Here is a 27,635-nt window from a genome sequence, read left to right on the forward strand (position 1 = left end):
ATTATTTGGCATTTGTTATGTTAGTTAAACTGTGTAATGGGGTGTGAGAAATCAGTTTCTGCTTCCTCGACCCTTTGGAAAGATGGTTTTTCAACCCAGCGTGCCTTGCGGAGACTGCAGAGTCTGACAGCTGTGACTTCAGGCAGTGGTTCCCTCACAAGCCTCTTCCGGGAACGAGGCAGCAAACACTGTGGTCCCCTCTGAAAGAGTAAGAATCTATGATAGGGGCTCGACTATTGATAATGACCGTTTCTATTTTGGGGCTAACAGCTAACTAAGGACTTTGTTCATTTTAACAAGAATTCATCGTGAACCCTGAACTATCCCTCGGAGAACATTAATTTTAGATGTGTGAGACACAAGGCACACAGAGAAAGGCTTATTTTCATGCCTTTGGGTTTCAAGGAATATATCCTGTTTACTTATACTGGAGATGTACAAAGAAAAGGAAAAGAGGTTTAAAAATGAAGAAATCAATTTTAATAAGCACAGTTTTAAATGTTAATGCATCTTCATGCTCTCACAGATCCTTAACCTTAATTGTAAAGGTGTAAGAGGCCTGAAACTACACAGAAGTTTTACCTAATGAAACATTTCAACTCTATAGATATTTACTATGTCTCCTTAGTAAAATATACTGTATTAAATTCTGGAAGAGATACAAAAGCGAGTAAGTACTTGACTGTTATCAGCGAACTGCTCGTTCGAAGAAGAGATGACACACGATAGTGAGGGGGAAAGGGAAGGCATCTGAGGCGTGGGCAAGATCACAGAGACGGGACCGAGGCCTCGAATGAGAGGAGCCGGCCTGGCCTGGCTTGCAGAGCTCCTGCTGGAGGGAGGCAGGAGATGAGGTGAAAGAGGAGGCCCAGGGCTGAAAATGAGTTTTTTGGATCTGACTGGCCCATCCGCAGCGAAAGGTCGTCTTAGCCAAATCCTGACGTCATCACGGCATTTTGTTCTCTCTGTTTCTGCACCCTTGTGCAGGTCACAGACGTACCTAGGGAGACGCTGACAAGGAGCCATGGGTTGGGTTCTCTCTGTCTCTGCAGGGAGAGAGGTCTGACAAGTGGAGGAGCCCCTTGCTACAAGCAGGCGGAAGGAGGAGCGGGGGAGAGCTGCTGAGTCGGGGCAGGGAAAGCAGGAGTCAAGGCCTGACTAAGGTTTCTCTCAGCTGCTCCTCTGGACTTTACGTATCCCGCTGGTCTCCTGAACACTACCAGCTCTGTTCCAGCCAGAAGGCAGCATGTGCTCTTCAGAGAAATCTGGACCGGCAGTGGCAGCGTCTACATTCAAGCATACTACAATCCGGCACCAGGCAGGGGCATTAGACAGCAGACAAGATCCTGCTCCCTGATACTCCTGCCAGGATGGCGAAGAGAGGAAAACCAAGGAATAAACATGGTAAGTAGGAGCAAGGGTCTATTCTCCGGCCACAACCAGGGGACTTTTTCACTCTACCAGGTTGGTGGACCTCTTGCTCTCCTTTCCTTCACTGAAACCAAGAAACCAAGGCCTCCCTATAGATAAAGCTGCACTTGCCCGTAACTTTATTACAGAAATGCACAGAGACTGCACCGAGGCTGATCCTGAAAACGTTAAACCTGACCTCTTGGTCACTGTGCAGCATTTCTAAAGTAATTTTAGAGCAACACAGAGTGGAGTTCCACCTATAATGATAACTTAATGAGGAGTCATATAGTACTATTCAGGTGAGGGAAAAAAAGGCAAAAATGAACCCTGAGCACAAGGGAATGTGTTCTGAGTACATTCAAAAACACGTATTCTTAAAGTCATCCCTCTGAGTTAAAGTCAAAGAGATTCTCATCTTTAACTGGTTTGGAGATGATACATAGATGAAATTTTCTTTCATGCATAAACACAAAGGCTTAAAACGATACCTGTACAGTGAGTACATCAGGGCACACTTTACAGAATTAGAGTATAGGGCCATCAATATTGACCTTATTTACACAAAAATATTTTATATTAGGATGTCAAGGAAATGTACAGGTTCACATAAAGACTAAGTCCTTCAACATTCAGTAACAGGACGATGAAGTGGCTGCTCTGTTTATAATCCTTTCATTCAAAGCACTGATGAGCAAAACACACGGCAATGAACTTGCCACGAACACAACACTTCTATTTAAAAACGCAACTTTTCTCTGTTGAGAACCAGAGGAAAATGCATCCATAGTCTCAGGGTGGTACACTGGCTACATTTCATTTATGCAGATTTTACATTAATAGATAGGACCCATCGACAAGGGTTCTATAAACCATTTCAGTGAGCATACATCCTGATTATAATGTCACGTTAAGAAATGGACTGCAATCTGTCTTCGTGTCATACTTAATAGATTTCTAGTAAATAGCCCACAAGTGCGCCTTCTAACAGGTGATGAATTACATTACTGCCCTGTTGTACTTTCCTAATGAAGGGTCTGGCAGGATTTCCATTATAATCAAGACTCTTCACAGGGAGGGAACAGAAGCAGGGGTTGCATGTTCCCACGGGCTCCGTCAGGCTCCGCTACCAGCTGGGGTCTTGGGGGACACACCTCTGAGGCCTGACTCAGAACTAAGTGTGGGATGCCGGCTGTGTAATTATTAGTCACGGCCATTTTCACCAAGTCATGCCCTTTCTCTCCTCGCTTTCTCGCCCTCTCTCGGCCTCTGCGTCTCCCCTTCTCGAGAGCATCCTAGTCCTTGTCACCAGGGGTGGACAGGATGACCCCTCTTTGATGCCATCTCCTTTCCCACTCTGGGTGCTGGCCCGCTGTTTGCTCTGGGAGAAATCTGGCCACCCTGCACCTGAGCTGCAGAGTCAGCCTTCTTCGCCTTTTGAACAACAATGAAGGGACTTCCTAGTCAAAGCCAACACCAAGATGGCCACTTGAGAGGGAAATGAGGTTGATGGGGACCCTCTCCACACAAGAAACATGAATTACCAAAACATTCAGAGGATGAAACTACAGCCTCTAAGGCCCACAGCCAAGCAGTGCTTCTGACAGTAAGTGTCAGAACAGCTAAGCCCAAAGAAAAGGGCAGCACTGCGGAGGGCTGGGAGCTGAGCCTGCAAGCTCCCCACGTTCTTCTGCGTGGATGCCTCACCTCCCACCCGTGTCAACACAGATCAGAAATGGAAATGGGCAGGACGGGGCAGCACAGGGAAGAGCAAACACTGAGGGGAGCCCAAGAGAAAGGGGAAGGCGCCGCGATGAAGCAGGCGATCAGAAAGCTGAGGGCCTGAAGGGAGGCCAGCTCTGCCCCTCACACACCAGCAGCTGTTAAAAGCCTTGCTGCTTCCGTCACAGGCACAGCGCGTCGTCTCATGAGCAAGGACAACACTGCAGTTTGTACACGTGACGCTTTTCATTCTCGGTTTCCCCCCTGATGAGCTGGTTGCATCAGACTGGACAAGTCACCGGGGAAAATAACACTATTAACTACCCAGGGCTATTACGAAGGTGCTGGGGTATTTCAGACATTTCCAAGGAGCCACACTCACATTTCCATCCCCTATTATGAAATCTCAAGTTATTTAATTCTGTAAATTTGTAACATAAGGTATACTTCCTTCTTATGTTTACAAAATTCAGTAATAGTATATTGAGTATTAACAACTGAGCATACATTGTTGCAGTAACAATATTAACAGAAGTCCACTCCCCCATTCTATGAGGTCTCCAGAGGTACTCAATTCAGTTCAGTTCAGTTGCTCAGTCATGTCCAACTCTTTGCGACCCCACGAATTGCAGCACGCCAGGCCTCCCTGTCCATCACCAACTCCCGGAGTTCACTTAGACTCACGTCCATCGAGTCCGTGATGCCATCCAGCCATCTCATCCTCGGTTGTCCCCTTCTCCTCCTGCCCCCAGTCTCTCCCAGCATCAGAGTCTTTTCAAATGAGTCAACTCTTCACATGAGGTGGCCAAAGTACTGGAGCTTCAGCTTTAGCATCATTCCTTCCAAAGAAATCCCAGGGTTGATCTCCTTCAGAATGGACTGGTTGGATCTCCTTGCGGTCCAAGGGACTCTCAAGAGTCTCCTCCAACACCACAGTTCAAACGCATCAATTCTTCGGCGCTCAGCCTTCTTCACAGTCCAACTCTCACATCCATACATGACCACAGGAAAAACCGTAGCCTTGACTAGATGGACCTTAGTTGGTAAAGTAATGTCTCTGCTTTTGAATATACTATCTAGGTTGGTCATAACTTTCCTTCCAAGGAGTAAGCGTCTTTTAATTTCATGGCTGCAGTCACCATCTGCAGTGATTTTGGAGCCCCCAAAAATAAAGTCTGACACTGTTTCCCCATCTATTTCCCATGGAGTGATGGGACCGGATGCCATGATCTTCGTTTTGTGAATGTTGAGCTTTAAGCCAACTTTTTAACTCTCCTCTTTCACTTTCATCAAGAGGCTTTTTAGCTCCTCTTCACTTTCTGCCATAAGGGTGGTGTCATCTGCGTATCTGAGGTTATTGATATTTCTCCTGGCAATCTTGATTCCAGCTTGTGTTTCTTCCAGCCCAGCGTTTCTCATGATGTACTCTGCAGAGAACTTAAATAAGCAGGGTGACAATATACAGCCTTGACGTACTCCTTTTCCTATTTGGAACCAGTCTGTTGTTCTATGTCCAGTTCTAACTGTTGCTTCCTGATCTGCATATAGATTCCTCAAGAGACAGGTTAGGTGGTCTGGTATTCTCATCTCTTTCAGAATTTTCCACAGTTTATTGTGATCCACACAGTCAAAGGCTTTGGCATGGTCAATAAAGCAGAAATAGACGTTTTTCTGGAACTCTCTTGCTTTTTCCATGATCCAGTGGATGTTGGCAATTTGATGTCTGGTTCCTCTGCCTTTTCTAAGACCAGCTTGAACATCAGGGAATTCACGGTTCACGTATTGCTGAAGCCTGGCTTGGAGAATTTTGAGCATTACTTTACCAGCGTGTGAGACGATAGAGGAAAGCAGCCACGCGACTTCAGCTCCCAGGTGCCCGTGAGCTCCTGGCAGCCACTTGCTGTAAAACACTGCATTCTTCTCTAATGACCAATCCCTTTGCTCAAACCCAGGCAAGATTGTCTTACCTGCACCAAAACAGCCTAAAACTGTTGAGTTAAAGTTAAATAAAAATTTTAAATGGCTGACACACCGTCTATCAGATCAAACCAGTCCATCCTAAAGGAAATCAACCCTGAATATTCATTGGAAGGACTGATGCTGATGCTGAAGCTCCTGTACTTTGGTTACCTGATGTTGGGAAAGACTGAAAACAGGAGGAGAAGGGGACGACAGAGGATGAGATGGCTGGATGGCATCACCGACTCAGTGGGCATGAGTTTGAGTCAACTCCAGGAGTTGGTGATGGACAGGGAGGCCTGGTATACTGCAACCCATGGGGTTGCAGAGAGTCAACACGACTGAGCCACTGAATGACAAGAACACACCATCTAATTTCTTACTTGTTTGGCAGCGGAACTCTATGATCGTAGAGAGGGAAATAATCTGTTATGCTTTTAAGGTAGATAAAAGATACATAAATATTGAAAGATATTATTCAGAAAATTAGTATTCATTTCAGCACACTCTAAGGATATTGTGCATAGAATCTCTGTATTTCGTTCTCGGACCAAAAGAAGGAAGTATTTTTGCTGCTAAAGTTGTATGCACTTTTCTAGAGTAAAAAGTTTATACCAACCTTTTGTAGAAAATCAGAATGAATTAGCACCGTGTATACGATAACCTACTATGTCATCGTGCCAGAAGTTTGACCAATTCCTTTTCATGGAAGTTTGAAAACGTCAAGTTCATTTTTAAACCCATGGCTAGTTTCAACTACTTTAAACCAAAAGTGACAAAACAGGAATTGACTGGGGGGAAAATTCTGCAATCCACTGTTCTTAATATTTGATAATCCATGTGAAGCAGGTTTACCGCAAACTGCTACGACAGAACAAAGATGACAGATAAACTCCTGTGACCAAATTAATTGGAAATAGATGCCTCAGTCTTGTGATCCTCTTTCAGTGTTTGAAAGAATTATATGCACCTTCAGAGCACGCCGCGTCTAAGGGTGATTAGTCCTTGTACTGCTGGCACTGGGCTGATGTGGCATGTTGCCAAGGGTCTCGAGAGAGAGAGCTAGAAAGTTCAGTGGAGGTGTGCAGGCTGCGCAGCTATTCCAGGATTACCTCGGAGGACATTCTGGCTTTCTGTTGAAAGCTTGTCAGAGTTTGATATCTATTCTCTCTGTGCCTGTGATGTGTGTTTTCAGACTGCCCTAAGTGGACCTTTTTAAATTGGCCTCTTGTTTTTACTCACTCTGCCATACTGCTAAGAAACATAATAAAGCAACCAGGCATTTTTAATATGGCCATCCATACCCACATTGCCTTTTCCCACCTTTATTATGATTTATACATGACAATGATCACAATGATCTGGTCGTGACTATGGCAGCTAATACCAAACTCAGTATTTTCCTTGTCTGAAAACAATGACGCTATGCAGGAGGTAAATGGTCAATCACCTATACGTGAGCAGCTAGCCAAAATACAGCTGAATATTAAAGAACACAGCCAAGGAAGTTATTATGTGATTAAATGTCATACAAACGGCGATCGTAAATGCATAATTTCTCCTGGATTTGCTTCCAAATAATTCTGTGTGTGGGAAGACAGTGGAAGGTGAGCTATGTATAGCCAACAAGGCTGGCTGTCTGGTGACAACTGTTGAAACTGAGGAATTGCATCTAGGGTTTCATTATTGTTTTTTGTAGAGACTTTTGTTAACATTTGAAATTTTCCATGATAAGAACATTTCAAAAAGACAAAACCTAGCAACTTTAGAAGGTTATGAAATTATCTAATGTGGTTGAAATAAATTTACAGAATAGAAATATAATCTACTGAATCACCTGTTTTGAATCTACTTTATGAGTAGTAACCATAATAAATTTATGAGATAGAATGTATCTGTACCTGGAATATATATTTCAAAGTCTAATATAGATATATGTTTTTATACTGATAAATCTACTTCTTCCCTTGAAATCAACCATAACTAAGATAACGCACAAAACTGAAATAATTATTTTAATAGAGAAGTTTTTTGCTGCCATGTTTAACTTCTAATTACAAAAGGTGTCAATGGTCTCAAATTAACCTTTTCTAGGGCTAAGAAAAATTATAAGATTAAACACCCAGGCAGTTTATTCAAATGTCAGAACAACATAACACAAGCCTAACACTGATTTAGATATATTTATCATTTTACTTGCAATGTGAGTAAGGTTGCAAGAAGTATCTTTATTCAAAAAAGCTATCACAATATAATATTGAAGTTTGGGTTCTTTTAATATAAATAATATATATTATTTATATATTAATATTAATAAATAATAATATAATATATATAATACTAAATTTTTCAAATGTTTACACAAATTTATTGACATTTTAGGTTGAAAATTACTAATAAACGTAAGCCCAAAATGTCATAACTGAAACATTTTTAGGCACATTTTTTAGTAACAGTATTTATAAAAGGATGGCTAGATATGATTTGCTCCTTTAAGAAGAGAGAGATGGAAAAACACGGAAATCAAATTTAAAATACATTACAGCTCATATGTTTTATATACTTTGTTTGTATGATACTCGGTTATTTGAAAAAAAAAAAAAGTGCCATTAGGAGAAAGATATTTTCTAATTGATAAATAAAAGCCAAAACCATACAGTGTAGAATTCCAGCTTTTCAAATCTGCTACTGCTTAATTGTTTTTTAACAAACACTCACTTTTTTCTTAAAAAAAAAAAAAATCAGATTCACAATGGTCAGACAGGTAAGTTAAATACTTTTTTTCAGGTGCTAAAATCCATCCTGAAAAAAGATTTTCATTTTAAAACAAAAACAACAATTAATTACAGAATGATTCTATCATAAGCCAGGGGCTTTGTGTAAGTCCTTTTATGCCCTTCTTCCTAAACTCCTCACTTTCTCTTTTTTTTTTTTTCAGGTGAGAAAAAAGGCTCATGTAAATCTAGTAGCCCAAGACGGACACCCAACGTGAAAGTGGCAGTGACTGGGCCTGACGTCCGTTCATGCTCTTTGCATATTATGTGTCCAGAAGATAAAGCGCGTCTATAGTGGGCATCCTGTTACTGTTTTTACGCAATGTCTACAAATGCAAAACCAGGAAATCTAGCATAACGCGTGTTGGACAGACGCTCTGCAGCAATGGCTGGGTTCAGGAGGACTGCAAAACAGACGGGCGCATCCTTAGGAACGATGAAGAAGCTCCGTGGTCAGGCCCAACAATGACTAAATCTATACCTACTTTCACGGTAAAGACAACATTTTGATAGTGCTAATTCATCACGGATGGATTGGGTGAAGTTGAATTGATGCTCACAGCTAAGAGAAACACGTTCTAAATGAATTAAATTTTTTCGTATAAATATTAGCTAAAAGGGAACTCTGTTGGACTAATTTTTCTGTACATATATGTTGGAAAATACAAATTAACTAACAAATATAAATCACCAAAATAAACACAAATATCATCAGCTTATTTTAGTGCACAGCAGCAATTCTAATATACTTCTTTTTTATTCTATAAGAAAAATAATTTTTAAAGTAAAGCTCAAATTACAAAAAGTGCAAATGTCCTCTTCATAATATATGAGATATATATATATATATGTATTTAGCTACAATATTCTGAATTCTATGATTGGAATTTTATGATTAGTCTGAAACCAAGTAATTCTATATCTAGGAGTCTAGCAAGATATCGCCTTTCAACCCATTACCACTTTTTCCCACTACAGAAATAGATTAATCTGAGAACTTACTGGTCAAACAGTTCTTCCACTTTTGCGATTAAAAAAAAAATGTTCAATCATTTTCTTCTGAAGATGTCATACAGGGTGCTAATGCTTTCATAAGCACAATCAACACCTTTAGAGCACTGAAAAATTGATATGAGCTGAAAATACAGGCTGCTACACACAGCCCTTTCCTACGTAGTTTAAAGAGTGCTATTCTAGCAGAGAACTAAAGAAATGACTTTATAAAAACAAAGCAATGCATTTAAAGAGCATTTCCTATACATGATCATTTCCTATATACAAATAACCAGTGCTACTGACATTAGACCAAATTTTTTATTTTTTAAATATAAAAATTTGGCTTCAAGGGATTAAAAGAACAAAATTTCTCATCTAGATATGGCACTATATTTGAATTTTTGATCAATTAATTAAATTGAAAAATAGCCTGATGATCTGATCTTTTATTTAGTATAATATAGTTAATTGCCCACCTGGAATTTAAGTCTAAGCTAAATCTCAAGACAGCAATGAAACTGGAAAAAGAAAAATTTTGTGCAAAGGACTTAACTCTTGATTATACCTGATAATAAAGAGGATAATCCCAAATGGCTAACCTCATACGGTGACCATGTGCCCGTGGACGTGTTGTCATCTGAACATATAAATAATGTATTTGCTATACTTGCAGTCTGCAGGAATATTTCTAGATAAGCAGTAAGGTCATAGGGTGATTCTTTGAATTAATTTCTCCACCAGGTTCTTCCTGTTAACACTATCCAGGGATCTCTCCTCAAGAAGGACCAGCACATCACTCCGACATAAAGCTTTGAAGCTCCTGTCTGTTGGTTTCCTCGTCTCTCTGTGGGAGAGGAGTGTGGATCTGAAGATGGATTCCAGGATGGTAAGTGAGCAGTGTGTTCCCGGAAGAAACTTTCAGAGCAGGCACAGGGCTTTCGGGGCACCACTGCGGGGGCCGCTCCCCGCTGCCCTCCTCCCGCGAGGCTCTGCGCACAGTGGCACAGTGCGCGCGCGCAGACCGCGAAGACAGGCAGGAAGGCGTGCAGGGCTGCGGACCGGCGTGCCTTTTGTTTCAAGGAAGTTACTAAGTCTAAAATTGGTTTGGGGGCAGGAACCCATTGCTCCTTCTGCCAGGACGAAAGGAACACTATGCTATTTTTTTCGTTAGAGTTCTGGGTTAAGTTTGGGGCCAAAAACAGTCATCATCATTCACTGGCTTACCGATGACCAGGTGAGTAACAGATAAGGGTGCACTGGGGTCAGTCTCTGTAAGTCTGAATTTCACCTCTTATCACTTCATACCTGCATAACGTTGGGGAAGCTATTTAATTTCTTTGTGTCTTAGTTTTTCTCATCTGTAATAATAACTCCCTAGTAGGACTGCTGTGAGAATTAAGTTAATAAATGTGCCAATCCTTAAAATAGGCGTCACACATAAGTGGTCAATAAACATTTTTTAATATAAGAAATATGAATAACGCTAAGTCTTGCTGACAAGCAGCTAAGCAAGGGGGGATGCAGACAAACATGAAAACAAGGTCCCTGCCAGGGAAGCTGCTGGGCACGCGTCTTCTTAGGGACTGCTAGGGTCTGTCTGCGTCAGATTCCTGAGGTGAGGTGCCATCTAAATAACCACCTAATTTTACCTCTATAACAAACATCAGCTTTCATAAGGAAGCCAGGATCAAATCTGAGAGTAAGTGGCTAAAATCTTGTTTACATTTGAAGAAGCCCAATTCTGTACTTCAAACTTGACTTATTGAGAGATTTTAGAAGTGGTAATATTAACAGGCATGTGAAAGTAAGACTTCCTGAAGATGAATGGAAATGTGCATGACTGTAGGTAACTAGAAGCTAAAACACAAAGAACATCAGCCTTTATTCTTGGCTCCTTTATGCCCATCTTCCATCACAGGGGCTCCTTTCCTAAAAAGTCTCTGTCCGCTTTCTCTAACACAACTACACAGCTTCTGCAAGTAGAGACTACAAGAGGCTGAGTTTAAGGAACAAGGCTGAGGCGGCATGGTTTGTAATCCTGGAGGCCCAGGAAGCAAATGTGGAAAGCAAATACTATACATATAGACGATGTTTTTAAACCCACGTTTTTTTTTTTTTGTTTTGTTTTTTAAATTTGAAAGAGGATAATGGTCTCTGGAGCAGTGATACTTTCACTAATCATAAAACCCATCAATAAAACACTAAATAACATTAACAGAAAGCTACAGACCTGGCTGGTGGTAAGCTACACAGCCTACCACCCCTGCACCCTCACGACACTGCTGCAGAGTCAAATTTTAGTAGGTCTGATACAGGGACGGTAATTTGCACTTGCCTGTTTCCCCACTCCCTGCAAAGCTACTCCGTATGTTTGAAGGCAGTACCAGAACTGGATGTGCTCATCTCAGTCTGATCTTTAGAGTCATCTGTGAGTCCCCAGCTCCCACAGAGACCTTGGTTTCACAGGTCTGAGGTGGAGCCTGGTACTGGGGTCTTAGAAAGCACTCCCCAGTGTCTTGAGGTACAGTCTGAGCTGTGTGCCAGGGGCCCTCGGCCGACGATTTCCTGCTGGGCATATTATCACAAAACTGGGTGCGACTTCTGTGCGTCAAAGCAGAGACCACGTGCCACTGTCATTACCAGAAGCTGCCACTTGCTCTTACCCCGCATAAGCCAAGCGCCGAGGGAAGACACAACCATAACCTATTACATTCCAACCAGCAATGAAGTCAAATAACAGGTAAGATTAAACACTAAAAAAGTAAAAGTGAACTCCAGGATGACTGATGTGCTATGTAACCTTCATCCACTTCCCCAGAAGGGACCCGAAGGCTGCTCTTTCAGATCGAAGCCTCTCTTTCCAGTTTATCTCTTTCAGTCTGGTATTTAGATACTGCCTGTGCTGGGAGAAAACCTGTCCTTGCATGGTTTATCTGCTGTTTTACAATATCCTGTCATCAGCTTGGAAAATGAGGCATCAACATAATTCATTTTCAGGGGCACCTTATATAAAACACACGTTAACATACCTAAGCAAATCATTCCATTGCTTAGGGGAGGGAGATTTCATCCCAGTACTTAATGAAATGAAAACTAAATTAGAACTTCTATCCAATGAAGTGAAAGGAGTAATGAAACATGACTTTACCTGTTTACATCTAAGAAATAATGCAATAAAAGTTATATATACGTGGACAATGACTTTTGAAAATATAAAACTGGGACAGGTATATATATATATATACGTGGACAATGACTTCTGAAAATACAAAATTGGGACAGGTGTATATATATATATGTGGACAATGACTTTTGAAAATATAAAGTCGGGACAGGTATATAACCATGTAGGCGGTATGTGAAGTGAAGTGAAGCGAAGTGAAGTCGTTCAGTCTGACTCTTTGCAACCCCGTGGACTGCAGCCTCCCAGGCTCCTCCATCCATGGGCTTTTCCACGCAAGAGTCCTGGAGTGGGGAGCCACTGCCTTCTCCAAATAAGAGCTAGAAGGAAGTACAAACCCTCTCTCTTTATGTAGTTTAATGATCGATAGATCTAGTCCGACTCGGAAGAAATTAACTTCCCATTATGCAAATATATCAAACTAATATATCTTGCACTAATATCCTGCACTAACATGCAAAGTATAGTATTAAATACAAAGCACAGTGAAATTTTCTCCTCTTGTACATCAGACAAGAATACTTTGTCTCCTTGAGACTGGAACTAGAATCCAAAAACTGTTGACCTTGAGAAAGATGTATAAACAAAACTATGACTCTTTCAATTTTTATCATTTTTTTTAAATGATAAAAATCTTGCCATTATGAAGATTTTGCAAACAGGAAGAATTGTTCAGGTCAGTTCTAAGAGTGTTTGGGGGACAAATTTTTGAAACTTTCTTATCATGGAAAATTTTCAACACATACAAAAGTAAAAAAAACAAACACACACCAGTATAATGACCTTCCATGTGTCCATCACTTCAGCTTCAACGACTAACCCACAGGCAAAACTGGGCTCATGTATACCCCTGCCTACTACCCCCACCCTGACGGGCACACTGACTGAATTGTTTTAAAGCAAATGCTAAACAACAAGACATGCCGCTGTGGGGCAGGGGGGTGCTGGCGTTTCATCAAGCCATTAACCAGCACCTGGATTACTATGATTCTGTTTTCTTTTTCAAGGCATAACTCATATTTTTTTCATTCAAAATCTTTTTTCTCTTCTGTCTTAATGCTTTAATAAGCTTGCCTAGACAAAAAGCTTCTTAGACTGACATGGTAGAATGATGAGTGATCATTCTTTAGCCATGTGTATTTCTGACGTGATCAGTGGCTCTATCAAAATAGATCATCCGGTAAGAAATTGGAGATGCAGGGTTTTTCTAAACTCCCATTTGCAAATATGTTCTAAACAAAGCTATTAAACACGCGTGGCTTTTCTGACGTTTTTGATAATCAGGAGAGTTCAATGCCAGTGCAGCCTCTCCTTTTACGTTCCTCTGACTGAGCAGTAAGCAGTCTGGGCAGACGTTTTCCATGCATCTAAAAGTCGAGGCCTGAATAAATAGGAAAAGAAAGAAAGAAGAGAAGGATAGCACTAAGTCGTGTCCGACTGTTGTGACCCATGAACTGTAGCCCACCAGACCTCGTTCATGGGATTCTCCAGGCAAGAATCCTGGAGTGGGTTGCCATTTCCTTCTCCAGGGGAACTTCCCAGCCCAGGGATTGAACCCAGGTCTCCCGCATTGCAGGCAGACGCTTTACTGTCTGAGCTACGTGGGAAGCCCTCTAAATAGGAAAATTTCTTATATTTTCCTTTATTTAATCTAATACATATTCTAACGCATATTTTTCCTAGGCAGTTCCATTTTTATAGGTAGTATCTTCTTTTATATAATGCATATGTTTAAAAAGTGGGTATATTGTTGTTCTTCAGGAATCTTCCTTTAAATCATACTCCTCATAGCATATCCTGAATAGATAACTTATGGCAAAAAACAAAATGTAGCAATGAACTGAAATTTATATCCAGTAATACCAGAGCCAACCAATTTTGGAAGAGAGCTCCCCCTCCTGGATCAGGCTCACTTCAGACTAACGCCCTTCAGCTCAAAAGTGACGACCCCTTCAGTGTCCCAGTCAGGGCTATGGTGCAGAGACTGAAGGGTAAGAATTAGCCAGCAGAGATTTTCAAAATTATGTTAAAATTACACCACAATCATCATTATGATTAATTCCACATATTTTAAAATAAATTTTAAAGGTAAAAGTGAATAACCAAGAAGGTCTGGAAGAGACAGAATAACACTGAATCATAAGTAAACACTGATTCATAAAGCTAGATTATTTTTCTGACTCTTCAAGGAGGTTTCAGAATTAATTCCAATAAAGGCTAGTGATATGAGATCACTTAAAAAAATTGTTTTTAAAAAGAAAATCTTTCATTTTGATGCCAAATAATTCCAAATGTTACCCCCCCCCCAAAAAAAATCAATGAAATAGTGTGTTTTCTGAATATTGCATTGCTTTTATGTCAGAAAAATCTGTGGTAGGGCAAAATCTTTGTGTGTGTGTGTGTGTGTGTGTGTGTGTTCATGCTTGTGTTAGCCTCCCTGCCTCCCTCTGAGGCCACAGATAATTCATTTATGAACCGTTCATCTTCATACTGAAGACAGCATTTCAAATTGAATATTTAAAAAAATAAACATAAAAGACAAGAAGCATACCACAAGGTCGTTTAGAAATTTCTATAGTGTTACATATGTTTAAAGAAAAGTGGTTTTTAAGTAGAAAAGCAGGAAAAATTAATCTCTGCTGTCAGAAGTAATGATACTGATCACCCTTGGGGAAGGGTAATGATTGAAAAAGGTAATGTGGGGGTGAGGATTTGGAGGTACTGAAATTTTTGTTTCTGCATCTGGACGTGAAGATTCACTAAACTTATATGTTCACTTTATAATGTACTTAGAGTTTTTCTCAAAAAACAGAAAATGAATTAAAATGGTGTTAGACCATTTTCATACTACATCAGCTGCAGCATCTGCTAGTTCTGAATTTTATTTATTAGTAAATACTTTAACATACATGTGTATGAGACATATAGAAGTGGTTCTTCTAATTCAGTGGTGTCCAAGGCCAATTATTTCGTATTTAACCTGGTTTATTTAAAATACATGCACCTTTGAGGTACTATGAATAATTCTGAATGTGATGTAAGCCTCCATTAAAGAGTAAAGATGGCCAAATAAATTCTTTAGTATAGGATATTTACACTATATCAGGTGAACTCGAATAACCAAAAAACAGGGATATATTCCTCATCAGTTCCAGCAGGCCTTATTTTAGACACTACAAAACTTCCCTTCACTTTAAGGGAAAAAATCATTTGTCCATTAAGAGTTTGTACTTGTTTGTATCAATGTAACCAAAAGCCTAATGATCTCAAATTTCCACAGGGTTTATAAATTATTCAAGATCTTTAAATTATATTTGAAAAATAATATGAGATGTAAGAAATTCAAGTAGTCTCTAAAGTTTGATTTAATAATATTATCAAATAAAAATAAATAATATTAAATGAATTAAATAAATAGCATTAAATCAATGAGCATTTAACTTAGTTTTGTGAAAACTAGTAAAAAGCATAAAACTGCTATTCTAAAAGAAGGTGAAAGTTCTAGACATGGAACAAGAAAAATGAAAAAAATGCAGACATGGAAAAATGCAGGCAGTAGAGGAGTCCAAAGTTGAAATCTGTGGCTGATGAAGTGCAGGGTGGCTAGCTGAGTCCGGAAGAGACAGCCCACCAAAATAGATTTATTCTTTCAGCGACTGTTAGACCCTCAGAAGAAGCTACTTAATTTCATGGTTAGCTTATGACCAAAGCTCAGCAACCTGAACCACGGTCAAAGGCCCCCAGCCTCACCCTCTGAAAGCTCTCCTGTCTGCTGTGCCTGGCCCCGCCTTTGTTCACAGGACCCTGCTTACTCTGTTGCCTACTGCTCCCGTCCAAATCTTTCTTGCCGTCCTCTTCCACTGGTCTGTAATCTTCATCCTCTCTGCAATTTTCCCTGATCACAGTCCAGTGTTCAATTACGTTTTTCCTTCTCTGAATTCCTCTGACACAGCTTAACTCCTGTGTAAGCGGTGTTTTATGAATGAGACTCCCATTTTTTTCTAATGGGGAAAGTAAAGGAAGGCCAAATTCCATCCACTACATTTTCTCTTCGAATCTTTGCAAAGTCCAATTCACAGACAAGACATGGGGTCTCAGGGAGACTAATCTACTTGTCTTCACACGGATATTAAGAGGCAAGGTTGGGTTCTGCATCCGGGCCTGCTTGACTCCAATGTATTAAAGCCTCTGCCTTCAAGCAGATGGTGATTCGAGAAGACAGACAGCATTATATTTCACCACGATCCCACTCCTAGAAAATGGACCGCATTACTAATTTCACGACTCCTAGCACATTACCTGAGACAGATGTAGATACAAATGTTAGAAGAAAGACAAAGAATTCGCACGTGTTCGTACACACTGTAAGTGGCAAGACAGGAACTAGAGACTGTCCCCGGGGTCCACTGTACCACGGTCTACTCAACACTCATGACACAGCGTGTTCAGGGGAAAGAACATATCCAAGCAGGCAGCATACGTCAGTGGAAAGAACGCCAGATTTGGGGTCAGAGACATGTGGGTTTAAATCCTTTCTCTACCATTAATTTATATCCTCAGGCAACATTTGCAAATATCCTAAGTAGATTTCCTTATCAGTACAACAATAATAATACAGATACTGAAGGTCTATTATGTGAAGACTAAGGGCTCCAGCATGTGTTAAATTACTAACAAAATACTCAGAGCTAGTTTCTGCCCCTCCCAACTTATATGTAATATTAAAATGCTGAACTCTGGTATTCCACTGACAGCACATCATTTCCAAGGGTTCATCAAAAAGCACAGCCCACAAATCAGAGGATGTCCTCTACAGGGCATACATTCCAGGGCCTCTGGGACCCCTCCAGGCACCCTAATGAGAGAGCAACGCTTCTTGCTATTCATTACCCAAGAATGTTAAGGAGATGGCACCTTGAAAACAATTTCAAGAATTGATTATTATATCAAATGATACAGGTTTCATTACAAGAGAGCAAGGAGTTATGAAGGAAATGGTTTCCTTTTTTTTATTTCTGCCTGATTTGTTCCTGTCTTCCAAGATGTCAGATGAATAGTCTGCTTTATTTATAAATGAAACTACAGCTGAGAACAAAGGATGAGATTATAAAAAGAAAGAAAAAGCCTCAGAAAGATGAAGAAGGAGGTAAATGTGAGGCCTGTTCACTAGATGGATGAATTAACATCCTGAGTCACTGAGGCAATAGAATAAATAAAATCCACTTTCAGTGACTGATGGCGTCTTTGCCAGAAAGAAAAGAAAACAGTAGTCAAACTGACATCCATTTTTCTCATATTTCACAGATTCAGAATGAATTCAGAAATGGAGGTTTACATTAAAGATGGTTAATCTCAAGCAGCACTCTCCAGTACTGTAGCCACTACAGAAATTAGTGCACATAGCTAGCTACTGAGTACTTGAAACATGCAGAGTATAAACTGAGACATGCTTAAAGGGAAAACAGACACCAGATTTCAAAGATTTCAGATAAAAAAGGAATGTAAAAAGAATGTAAAACATCTCAGCAGTAATACTTTTAATTGATTACATGATGCAGTGATAATATTTTAGATACATTTTTATTAAATATAGCATATTATTAAAAGGAATTCCACCAGTTCCTTTTCACTTCTTTCAATACTCTACTGGAAAACTTTAAATTACACATGTAGCTCACATTTGTGGCTTTCATTACATTTTGTATTGGACAGTACTGGCCTAGAATGAGAATCAAAGATACTTGAAATTCAGGCGAGTGACAATACATGAAAAATATTCTCTCTGACTCAAACAAAAGGGCCTGAACTTCATTAAGAATTCCATTTGCTAACTGTTCCTTGAGTCACAGATGCTGATGTGATTTTGCACAGTATTCAGCGTGTTACACTGGTCCCTGGAGCATTTTTGCTCTTTAGGATTATGATCTACAGAGCGGAGATTGAAAGAACTTAATTCTAAGTACATATTATACATATAAATTCTAATATGTAAATATAAATTCTAAACGATACAGATGTCACTGGAATATGGAGCTTATATATATACGTGTGTGTATAATTTTTGAGGTCAGAATGTCAGAGACAAAAACCCTGTGAAAACTGAGGTGTGCCGTTTGTTTCCTGAACTCCTCCGGCATCTGTCTTGTTATCAGTCTCCTCACTGACGTGTTCTCAGTGCAACTCATCCTGCACACCGCAGCAAGAGTTCTGTTTTGGAAGATAAATTAGATTTTGTCACTTCCCTCCTCAAACACCCTCCAACAACTCCCACCATTGGTAGCATACAGTCTAGATTCTAGCATTAAGGCTCGCTACCATCTCCCTGCGAACTAAGTCCCCCCTCTCATCTCAGAACTGTCCACCGTGGGCAAATGCCCGGCCTGGCCAATCCCAGCGAGCCTGCGCCTCGCTCTGCGGGCCGCCTCCCTCCCAGCCGCGCCGAGCTGCTTCAGTGCGACCCTGGGGACCTCCAGGCATCTGCTGCCTAGATGCCGTCATCCACGCCACCCACCACCCTCCAGGGTGCACATCTCACGGCCCACCCAAGACCACTTCCTAGGACGAAGAGGAGGACACTGACATTTACCTTCGTGGCCCCAGAGTCTAGTGCAGTGACGGACACGAACAAGGCATTCAGTAAATATACCGGCGGCAACAACTGTGGTTTTCTCATTACCATCTAGAGCCACACAAGGCTCTCATGTTTCCAAAACGTCTAGCACTTTTCTATACCCCTCCTGTCCCACCACAGCCTGGAATGCTTTTCTGTTTGAAATTTGTTCACTGTTGGGGTCAGTTCTGTCAGAACAATACACATTTACTGTTACAAGAAACAGTTAGATGCTATGACACGCTGTCTCGTGCTGCACGTGTGTGTTAGTTCCAAACCCTACTTCCTGAAATCAACTACTTCCAACTCCTTAGGTCTTTTTTTTTTTTTTAATTTTTCCCTCACTCTTACATTTCTAAGGCATTCCTTGTTTTCAAGGAGAACATAAGCAAGAGAAGGCAGGTCCCTCTCAAACGTCATGCTAACTAACCTATCCTGTAGAATACTTTACACATAACATACTCAGTAAACACTTGTTGGTTGACTAGTGAGGAAGCGAATACTCACGTGTTTTGGTGCTTGAGCACACACTACTCAACAGTCTGAAGCAGAGACACATTCATGTGCCACAGTCAGAGTGAGGGAACAAGTGAAAATGCAGTGTCACGATGTAGAGGAAGGAGATAATGAAAGGCAAGAATAGGTAGGCGGAAAACAGGAAATCACGTAATAGAATGTGGATGAAATTCAGGTCCAGATAGATTTAGATTCGCCTTCTAGCTCAACAGCCTTGGAAAAGTTACAGAACTTTCCTGGGTCTTAGTTTCCTTATCTATAAAACGGGGATGATGCGCCTTCCCGCCCAGATTTGTGGCCAGTATACTCTATAAACGGAAGCTGCTTTATGATCACCGGGTATGTGTGTGGGGATAATAACAATAACAACATCACTATGGCAACCGTGAAGAGGAGGCCAACTTCTGGTTTAACCAGAAGCTTCTTTTACTGCTGAGGCTTCCCCAGACCAGGGTGGACACAGAAAGAAGCAGGGTGGTGCCTCTTGGTGACGGAGAGTGTGTGGGGAGGACGTGAGGACTCTTCCCTTCTAGACACATTGTAAAGGGCAGGATTCTAACTACACCTATAGTTCATTATCTTTCTGTTTGATGGCTTTTCCCCAGAGAGACTACCAGGAAAAATCAAGTCTCTTTTGACACACTCAGAAGCACAATAACATATTTCAGAAATGACAATGGATATGTGATTACTGCTAAAATTTAATACATGTGCTTGATGGAAAAGTAAATTTTGTAACATCCTATACTAATGTAATCCATACACTGAATAAAGACTCTATCTTCAACTTTCTATTTAGATAAATAAGCCGGAATCTCAAGACAATAAAGTCTCACTAGAGGGTATCCAATAGCAGAACTTTAAATTGCTTTCAGCGTCTCCATGATGATTCAGTGCATTAATGATAAGTGACTGGTTAAAAGCATTTAAATCAAACTTATGTTCTTGAAATTTTCCATGAACAAAGACAATATCCATTTAGAAAGATCTCACAAAAATGAGTTTGTTGTAGAAAAAAATATAGTAAATTATTTTAAAGCATTTGGCTAGTGGATAACATAATTGAGTAGGTGGAATATAACCTAAGCCCTTGAATCGCAAAAGAGTTATAGGTGATGGGTAATCAAAAACATCTGTGCTCACTTACATTTACCATGGAAACATGGAACTATGAAATAGCTGATGCCCGTAAGCTGATCTGCAAAGAATGAAACCTCAAAGCAACTAACATTTGAATGCTGTCCTCACCGCCCTAAATAACCTAAGAGTAGAAAGAAGGAAGCGTCTCTTCATATACAGTAGCAGAGAAGTAGCAGCAAGGTCCACGGCATACGCAGCAGACTTTGTTAGCTTTGCCATATTCTTATATACTATTATATATATAATGTATGTAATATACTTATTATATATAAATATATTATGAATATATTATATTCATGTATAATGTATATATTCATATATATTATATATTCATATAAAATATAATGTATATATTCATATATACTATATATTCAAATACATATGTATTATATATATAAAAATATATATTTTATTATAGCTAGTAACTATTTACTATGATCCAAAAAGAGAAAAGAAAACCCCAAACAGCAATAAGGATGGTATGTATGGATGTTTTTATGTTTTTAATGAAAGCATGACAAGTGAAAACCAAGTCTCTAAAATGGAAATAATTTCTAATTAAATGATTTCATCTTACAAATTTTAATTATTATTATAATAACAAAAGTAGAATTTAAGAAATCTGAATTTAAATATTTGAGTAAATTAACAATGTATTTCTTTCCACCTCTTTCGATGAAAGCACAAAAGTTTCTTGGGATTAGCTCTCTTAAGGTTGGCTTTCCTATGTCCCAGAATAAAATCAAAACCAAACTATAAACAAGCGAAAACCTCCTTTTCTGAATGAAAACTTGACCTTTGGTTAACTTCCTAGATGTGTTCTCCAAAAACGGCACATGCACCACTGCTTAAAGTATCAATGAGTCCCTATTGGTAGATAGCATCTGTCTGGTCTAAGAGAACTGTAAACAAGCTGGTGAGGACCGTAATGCTTAGACTCCCTGAGTACACTCGTTCTTACAACCGGACGTGTAACTTCTAGGGATACTAGATGCTATGCCGACTGACCGCTTTAAAAGTTACCAGCTCCCAGGGGCTGACGCCTCTAAGCCAGGGCAGTGCCCACACCCGTTCCATGTGGATCTCACCTCCTTGTACTTGAGCCTTCCTCTGGTGGTGAAAGATGTCTCCTGACTGCTGCTGGCTGAGCTGTGGCTTGGGCTGCCACAGGGCCTCCTACAGAAGAGGGCCGCCCATCACCGCCCTGTGGCAAGCGGAGGTTCCCACCCTTTGCCCTTCCGAGTTAGACTGAGTCAAGTGCATCCTGTAAGAGCTAAACGTCTCAGTGTTGAGCTGAACCTGGTATGACCTCAGGGCTTCCCTGGTGGCTCAGCAGTAGATAATCTACCTACAGTGCAGCAGACGCGAGAGATGCAGTTTCAGTCCCCAGCTCGGGAAGAGCCCCTGGAGGAGGGCATGGCAACCCACCCCAATATTCTAGCCCGGAGAATTCCACGGACAGAGGAGCCTGCTGGGCTGCAGTCCACAGGGTCGCAAAGAGTCAGAAACGACTGGAGTGACTCAGCATGCAAGGACAATACGACCTCGTGGTAGGCAAGGCAGCTAAATGCTTAACTTTTAGTATTTCTTTTGGTTTTAAGCCCGTATGTAACCCAGGGTAAACAGCAATCCTGCTGAAGTCATGAACAAATTAACTTTAATAACATCTTCATTCATTCCTGTTATTTTAGGAGGTTCATGTGGCTGCCCTGTGATAGACCACAAGGTAAGAGGGAGACAAAGAATCCAACTCCGTGGCTAGGGCGCAACCAGTGGCGACACTCAGGTACATTTCGAGGGCAGAGCTGACCTGGCTTGTTAGCGGATACTGATGAAAGGTATGAGGGAAAGCGAGGCATCAGGGGCATTTAAGTTTTGGCTGGAGTAACTAAGTAAACTGTTGTTGCTCAGCAGCTAAGTCATGTCCGACTCTTTGTGACCCCATGGACTGTAACCCACCAGGCTCCTCTGTCTATGGGATTTCCCAGGTAAGAATACTGGAGTGCAACCAAGTGAATAGTGACACCATTTGAGACAGAGAAGACCAGCAGGGGCAGCCTTCCACTCTGCCTTTAGATTAACCCTCTGAAGAGTAAGGACTCTCATGAGCCATGTGGGGGAATGAGGCTTTGAGAACAGTGATGATGAGGACCCAGCTTTATAATCAGCATTACACACTTAATTCCTTTTACAAGAAGCAGGAATGAATAAAGAAGAGAAAGGAGGAAAGGCAAAACACATCTCTAAGCCTGCAAGCACATCATGTGTTAAATTGAAACAACCCCGAAGTTCCACTTCCTTCACTGTTCAAGGAGAAAATCCTTTACTAGGTACTTTGGGATAAAGGATCTGCAACTATATGGCGCTTGAGAAACATGCTATTGCTGTAATTTAACTCACTGTATGTGGGCTTCAAGATGCACAGTGGCATTCCAAACCAACTTTTAAAGAAAATTGCATGGAATTTTCAAGACATCAGGAGCGTTCTTAAAAGTTATGCAGAGAAAACGGATTTTTGATAGTTATGAATTACATTCAGTGCTGCCAGATTGTAGGGAACGCTCTTTTTGCCTTAGTATGGTTAGAATTACTGTTGACAAAGTTTTAATTTAAATTTTTAAAGATTTAAATGGAAGAATATAGGTCACTGGATTTTCGTTCACTGCGTAAGGATGACTAGTGGCAGAAGCAAGCGTGTTAGTGAGGGTCCAATTTTGGCCCCGGAGTCCATCTTCTCTGTAGTGGTGGGGAGCTGAGGATGTGTTGGCAAGAATAATTTAGCTCTCAGTCGGGCAACCAGTGGACGGAACGCACACAGTTAGAGACCTGGCCGGCACAGAACAGAAGCTCAGTTCAGAAAACGCTAAACGCGTTTGTGAGAGGCTCAAGGCCGCACAAATCATATATTACAATCACAAGCTGGAAGGGATTCGATCTTGCCTAGCAGGTTGTAGATTTAGATAGATTTGTAATAGTCTGAAAATACACTACACAGCTCCAAAGTCTAATTCTAAAAATTTTCAACTGGTTTCCTGAAGTTGACAAAAAAGAGGTAAATATTTGTAGAGCCCACTGCATGTAAAACAGGTTTTAAAGAGCCTTGAGATATATCAGGAAATCTTAAGAAATTACAGTAGGTGTCTAATTTAAATGTTATCTTAAAATAACTAATTTAAAAGTATGTGCTATGTAGGCTATTAAAAATAAAAATTTTTTTAATAAAAAGTTAAAAATTCCATTTTTTTCATAAATCCAGAGAATAGAATAGGTTTCAAATCCACATTCTCTTTAACAAAAAGATGAAGTGTGTGCTGTGAGCAAAGCAGCGTAATTACTGGAAGGCTGTTTGCGAGATCTGCCTTTCTGTGTAACTGTGTGTGGGGGGACCTTTCTTCAGGCCTCTGCTGGGTTTGGTGCCCCGTCTGTCCTCAGGGCCCCCAGTGCTACAACCAGTGTTTTCTTCCACAGACTGACGAATGTGGTGGTGATAAGCACACGTGCAGCACACACTCGTGTGCACTCCCTGAATCTGCTCTAACCCCAAAGCAGTGTGGAAGCAAAAGATCATGACATACACTTTAGGGGGATATGCATTTATGGAGTAAAGGACTGGCCTTCCCTATAAAACAATTTATACGCAAGTAAATGATGAATAACGGTATCCTGATAGGCACCACACTGAAACCTCTGACAACAAAGAAGCCACAGATTACGTGCAAATTTCAGCATGCCTGCTAAATTCATCTCGCTCTCTGCCACTCAAGAAAGCATTATCAAAATCCAAGTGCGTGAAAGTAAGAAATCCTACCGAATCTAGTCTAATTTAGAAATTTTTACAAAGAAAATGGTTTGCAAACCTTGACTGCAAGGTGTGCTGTAATGGCAAAGTTGAAAACGAATGCTTTAGAGGATTTCACCCAACTTCTTATGTAAACCAGAGCAGAAGGTATGATTCTCATAAAAAGCCAAGTACATTTGCCTCAACATAAAATAGGACTGATTGAATTTCAAACTCTTCATTTATTTTGTAGAGCTGAAATGTTAAGTTCCTTATTGCTGTTGAAAATTGGCTTGAGTCTTATTTATTATGATATATATATATCATGTATTTCATATATATGCTATTTAATATGTATATTATTATCAACACACACACACACACACACACACACACACATATAAAACAGTAGCCCCTCTTTATCTGTGGGGGATACTTTCCAAGACCCCCAGAAGATGCCTAAAACTTGGATAGCACTGAACCCTATGTATACCATGCTTTTTCCCATACACACATGCCTATGATAAAGCTTAACTTATAAGTTAGGCAAAGTGAGAGAATATCCAAACTGTCAGCATCACTATTCTTGCACCTTTGGGACCCTTATTAAGTAAAATAAGGGCCACAGGAACACAAGCACCGTGCCACTGCAACGATCAACCTGGGAACTGCAAGGACTACTCGGGGACAGGCGGAGCCAGCAGCCGGGACTCACGGGCACAGGAGGAATTCACCCTCCAGGCGGGATGGTGCGCACGGCACAAGGGTTCAGCACGCTGCTCAGAAAGGCACACGATGTGAAACTTATGAATTGCTTATTTCCGGAATTTTCTACTTAATATTTTTGGACCACAGTTGACTGTGGGTAAATGAAATCATCAATAGGGGAGACTGGCTTCCCAGGTGGTGCTAGTGGTAAAGAACCCACCTGCTAATGCTGGAGACGTAAAAGACCCGGGTTCGATCCCAGGGTCGGGAAGATCCCCTGGAGAAGGAAATGGCAGCCCACCCCAGTACTCTTGCCTGGAGAATCCTGTGGACAGAGGAGCCTGGTCGGCTACAGTCCATGGGGTCGCAGAGAGTCAGACCAGGCTGAAGCAACTTAACACACAGTCTCCTCATTCAGTTAGAAGAAGCTTTTGGTTATAGGGCATAAATGATTTAAAATTTCAAATGTAACCCTCCTCCTCAAGGAGTTTCAGAAAGGGTCATTCTAGATGGCTTCCTCTGGGTCATGAGCAGCTCTCTGCATGTCTGTCCCATCCTCAGTACCCCAGAGAAGCATCTCTGGACTTGAAATCTCCAAATTGGACGTTCCAAGGCTGACTTGGGAAAGATTTACTAACAGAGGGCAGGAAGGGGCTGGGTCTTTGAGGGCATTACTGTGATTTCAAATCTAAAAGAACAGAAGAATCCTTCGTGAGAGGAAACGAAATATCTTCAAAGCAAAACTGCTTTCTTGGAGAAGCTCCTAGAGCCATATGTGAGGAAAGAGAGAGTAGGAAGAAAAAAAATTGGAAATTTAACCCAAGAAAGAGAGATGATTAAAAATATATTACAAGTATCAATCAAAGAGTACTTAGCGAGTTTTCTATATCCTTTTTTTTCTGCTTCTAAGAATTATTTATTATATAAAAGTATTTAGGCAGGCAAAATTTACATGATATCAGTATGAAGGTAGTTCATTCTAAAGAGCCATCATAGAAATAGAAAAGAACCATAATAGCAATGTCCATAACTCCTTGAAGACAATTCTTTTTTGTTTACTCCTGATGTTTAATTTTTAAAATCTCCTTTTCTGTGCCCACACGCAGTGATTCTCCATGAAAGACAAGTTGCTTTCAGGCATTCGGCACGCACTGCACACAGAGGCGCACAGGCTGGATCAGCCACGTCACATTCAGCACAATTGTGCAAAAAGTTGAAAAGTTCAAACTATTTATTTAATGTCATGCAGATAAACCCAAGAAAAGGAATACATTTGACAGGTAAATTCTAATTGACTGAGTCTTAAAAAGCCAAGAGAATGATTTAGGATAAGAGTTTAAATGAACAGTTTAATATTTAAGTTATTGATAAAAGTAAGTTTGACTTAATTAGGAAATTAAATTAACCAAACTACCTTTCTGCCTCAAACTTCCATTTAATATCTATTCTAAGTAAAATCATAAAGAGAATCTGTTTGATTCTCTGACTCCCAAAAATATGAGAGGAAAGCAATATTAACACTTATTCATGGATAATAAGATCAATACATGGGGTTTGAAGAGCTTGAGAAGGTTGGCACCATCCATCTCAAGAACAGCGTCCACCATGTGCCACGGAAATCCAGCAGCTTTCTACTCAAGCGGGCCGCTGACTGACAGATCTAGCTCGTATCTATCCTTGGAAAGAGGTGAACAAGAGCAGTGGTTTTCAAATTGCTAGTCACTCTAGTCAGTGATGCGATCACTTTAGTGAACACCCAACAAGCACTTTAAAGGCAAAATGTATTTCTCACTGTAGAACAAGGGAGTTTAAAAGCCCTGAAATGAGATGATGTCACACCTTACAGTTTGAACACTTTTTCTACTTATTTCCAAATGGGTCCAAGAGGTCATATTTTAGCACTTAAATGCAGAACATCTGAGACAAAATCGGAAGGAAATTCCCAGAGAATTCATGGGGCAGCTAAAATATAAAAATACTTCTCTTTCCCAAGTTCCACTCCTAATTTCTCCAAAAGCAGAAAGTAAGGTAGAATTAGGGGAGTGCTGGATACAGGGATACCTGGAAGCTGCTGCAGGGTGGGTTCCAGACCACCACAGTGAAGTGACAAGAAAGTGAGCCACACGGAGCTTTTCGGTCTCCCAGTGCATATAAAAGTTATGCTTACACTACACTGTAGCCTATTATGTGCATGATAGCATTATGGTTTTTTTTTTTAAAGAATGTACATAATATTTTGATTACTTTTTGCTAAAAAGTACTATCGTCTGAGCTTTCAGTATGTCACAGTAGTAACATCAAGACTACTAATTACAGATCACAAAGAAATACAGTAAGAAAGGAAAAGCTTGAAACATTCTGAGAATTACCAAAATGTGACACAGAGACACGAAACGAGCAGATGCTGCTGGAGGAATGGCACCCACAGACTTGCTCTCCAGAGGGTTGCCACAAAACCTCCCATGAGTAAAAACTGCAGTGTCTATAACTTGCAATAAAACTAAGCAAAATAAAACGAGGTCTTCCTGTGTACGGAACTAGAAGTTTCTAGTGTGTTGAGAATCCCTAAATGAGGATTCTCTAAAACCCAGGGGGGCTGAACTTGCTGCGTTTATAATGGAAAGGTTGGACTTGTGATGGGAACTAAAATAGGTTTCAGGCTGGAGGAGTGAAAGGCAGACAATACAGCGATATAAGACTCAGAGAGCAGCACAGACGTAGGAGATAAGTTTCTTTACAAAGCCCAGTTCATTCAAATGACCAAAGTTCTTCAGAAAAACGAGTGATGCCATGTCTCCAGCGTGAAATGCACAAGATGAGCCCGGCACATCTTGACATAAT

General features: G+C 40.5%; 1 protein-coding gene across 5 annotated transcripts in view; it reads right to left on the reverse strand.

The window, feature by feature from the left end:
* The window catches only part of FBXL17 (F-box and leucine rich repeat protein 17), a 511,156-nt gene that overhangs the window by 139,221 nt on the left and 344,300 nt on the right, over positions 1 to 27,635 (reverse strand). The window contains exon 8 of one of the 5 annotated variants that reach the window (XM_069592652.1): positions 17,565 to 18,249. The exons of the other annotated variants lie outside the window; for them this stretch is intronic. Within the exon in view, the coding sequence (XP_069448753.1) occupies positions 18,224 to 18,249 (26 nt within the window). The 3' untranslated portion in view covers positions 17,565 to 18,223. Of the gene's footprint in view, positions 1 to 17,564; positions 18,250 to 27,635 lie in introns of those variants that run through there. 5 annotated transcript variants of the gene reach the window in all.

Source organism: Ovis canadensis, chromosome 5 (assembly GCF_042477335.2).
Source record: "Ovis canadensis isolate MfBH-ARS-UI-01 breed Bighorn chromosome 5, ARS-UI_OviCan_v2, whole genome shotgun sequence".
Taxonomy (NCBI): domain Eukaryota; kingdom Metazoa; phylum Chordata; class Mammalia; order Artiodactyla; family Bovidae; genus Ovis; species Ovis canadensis.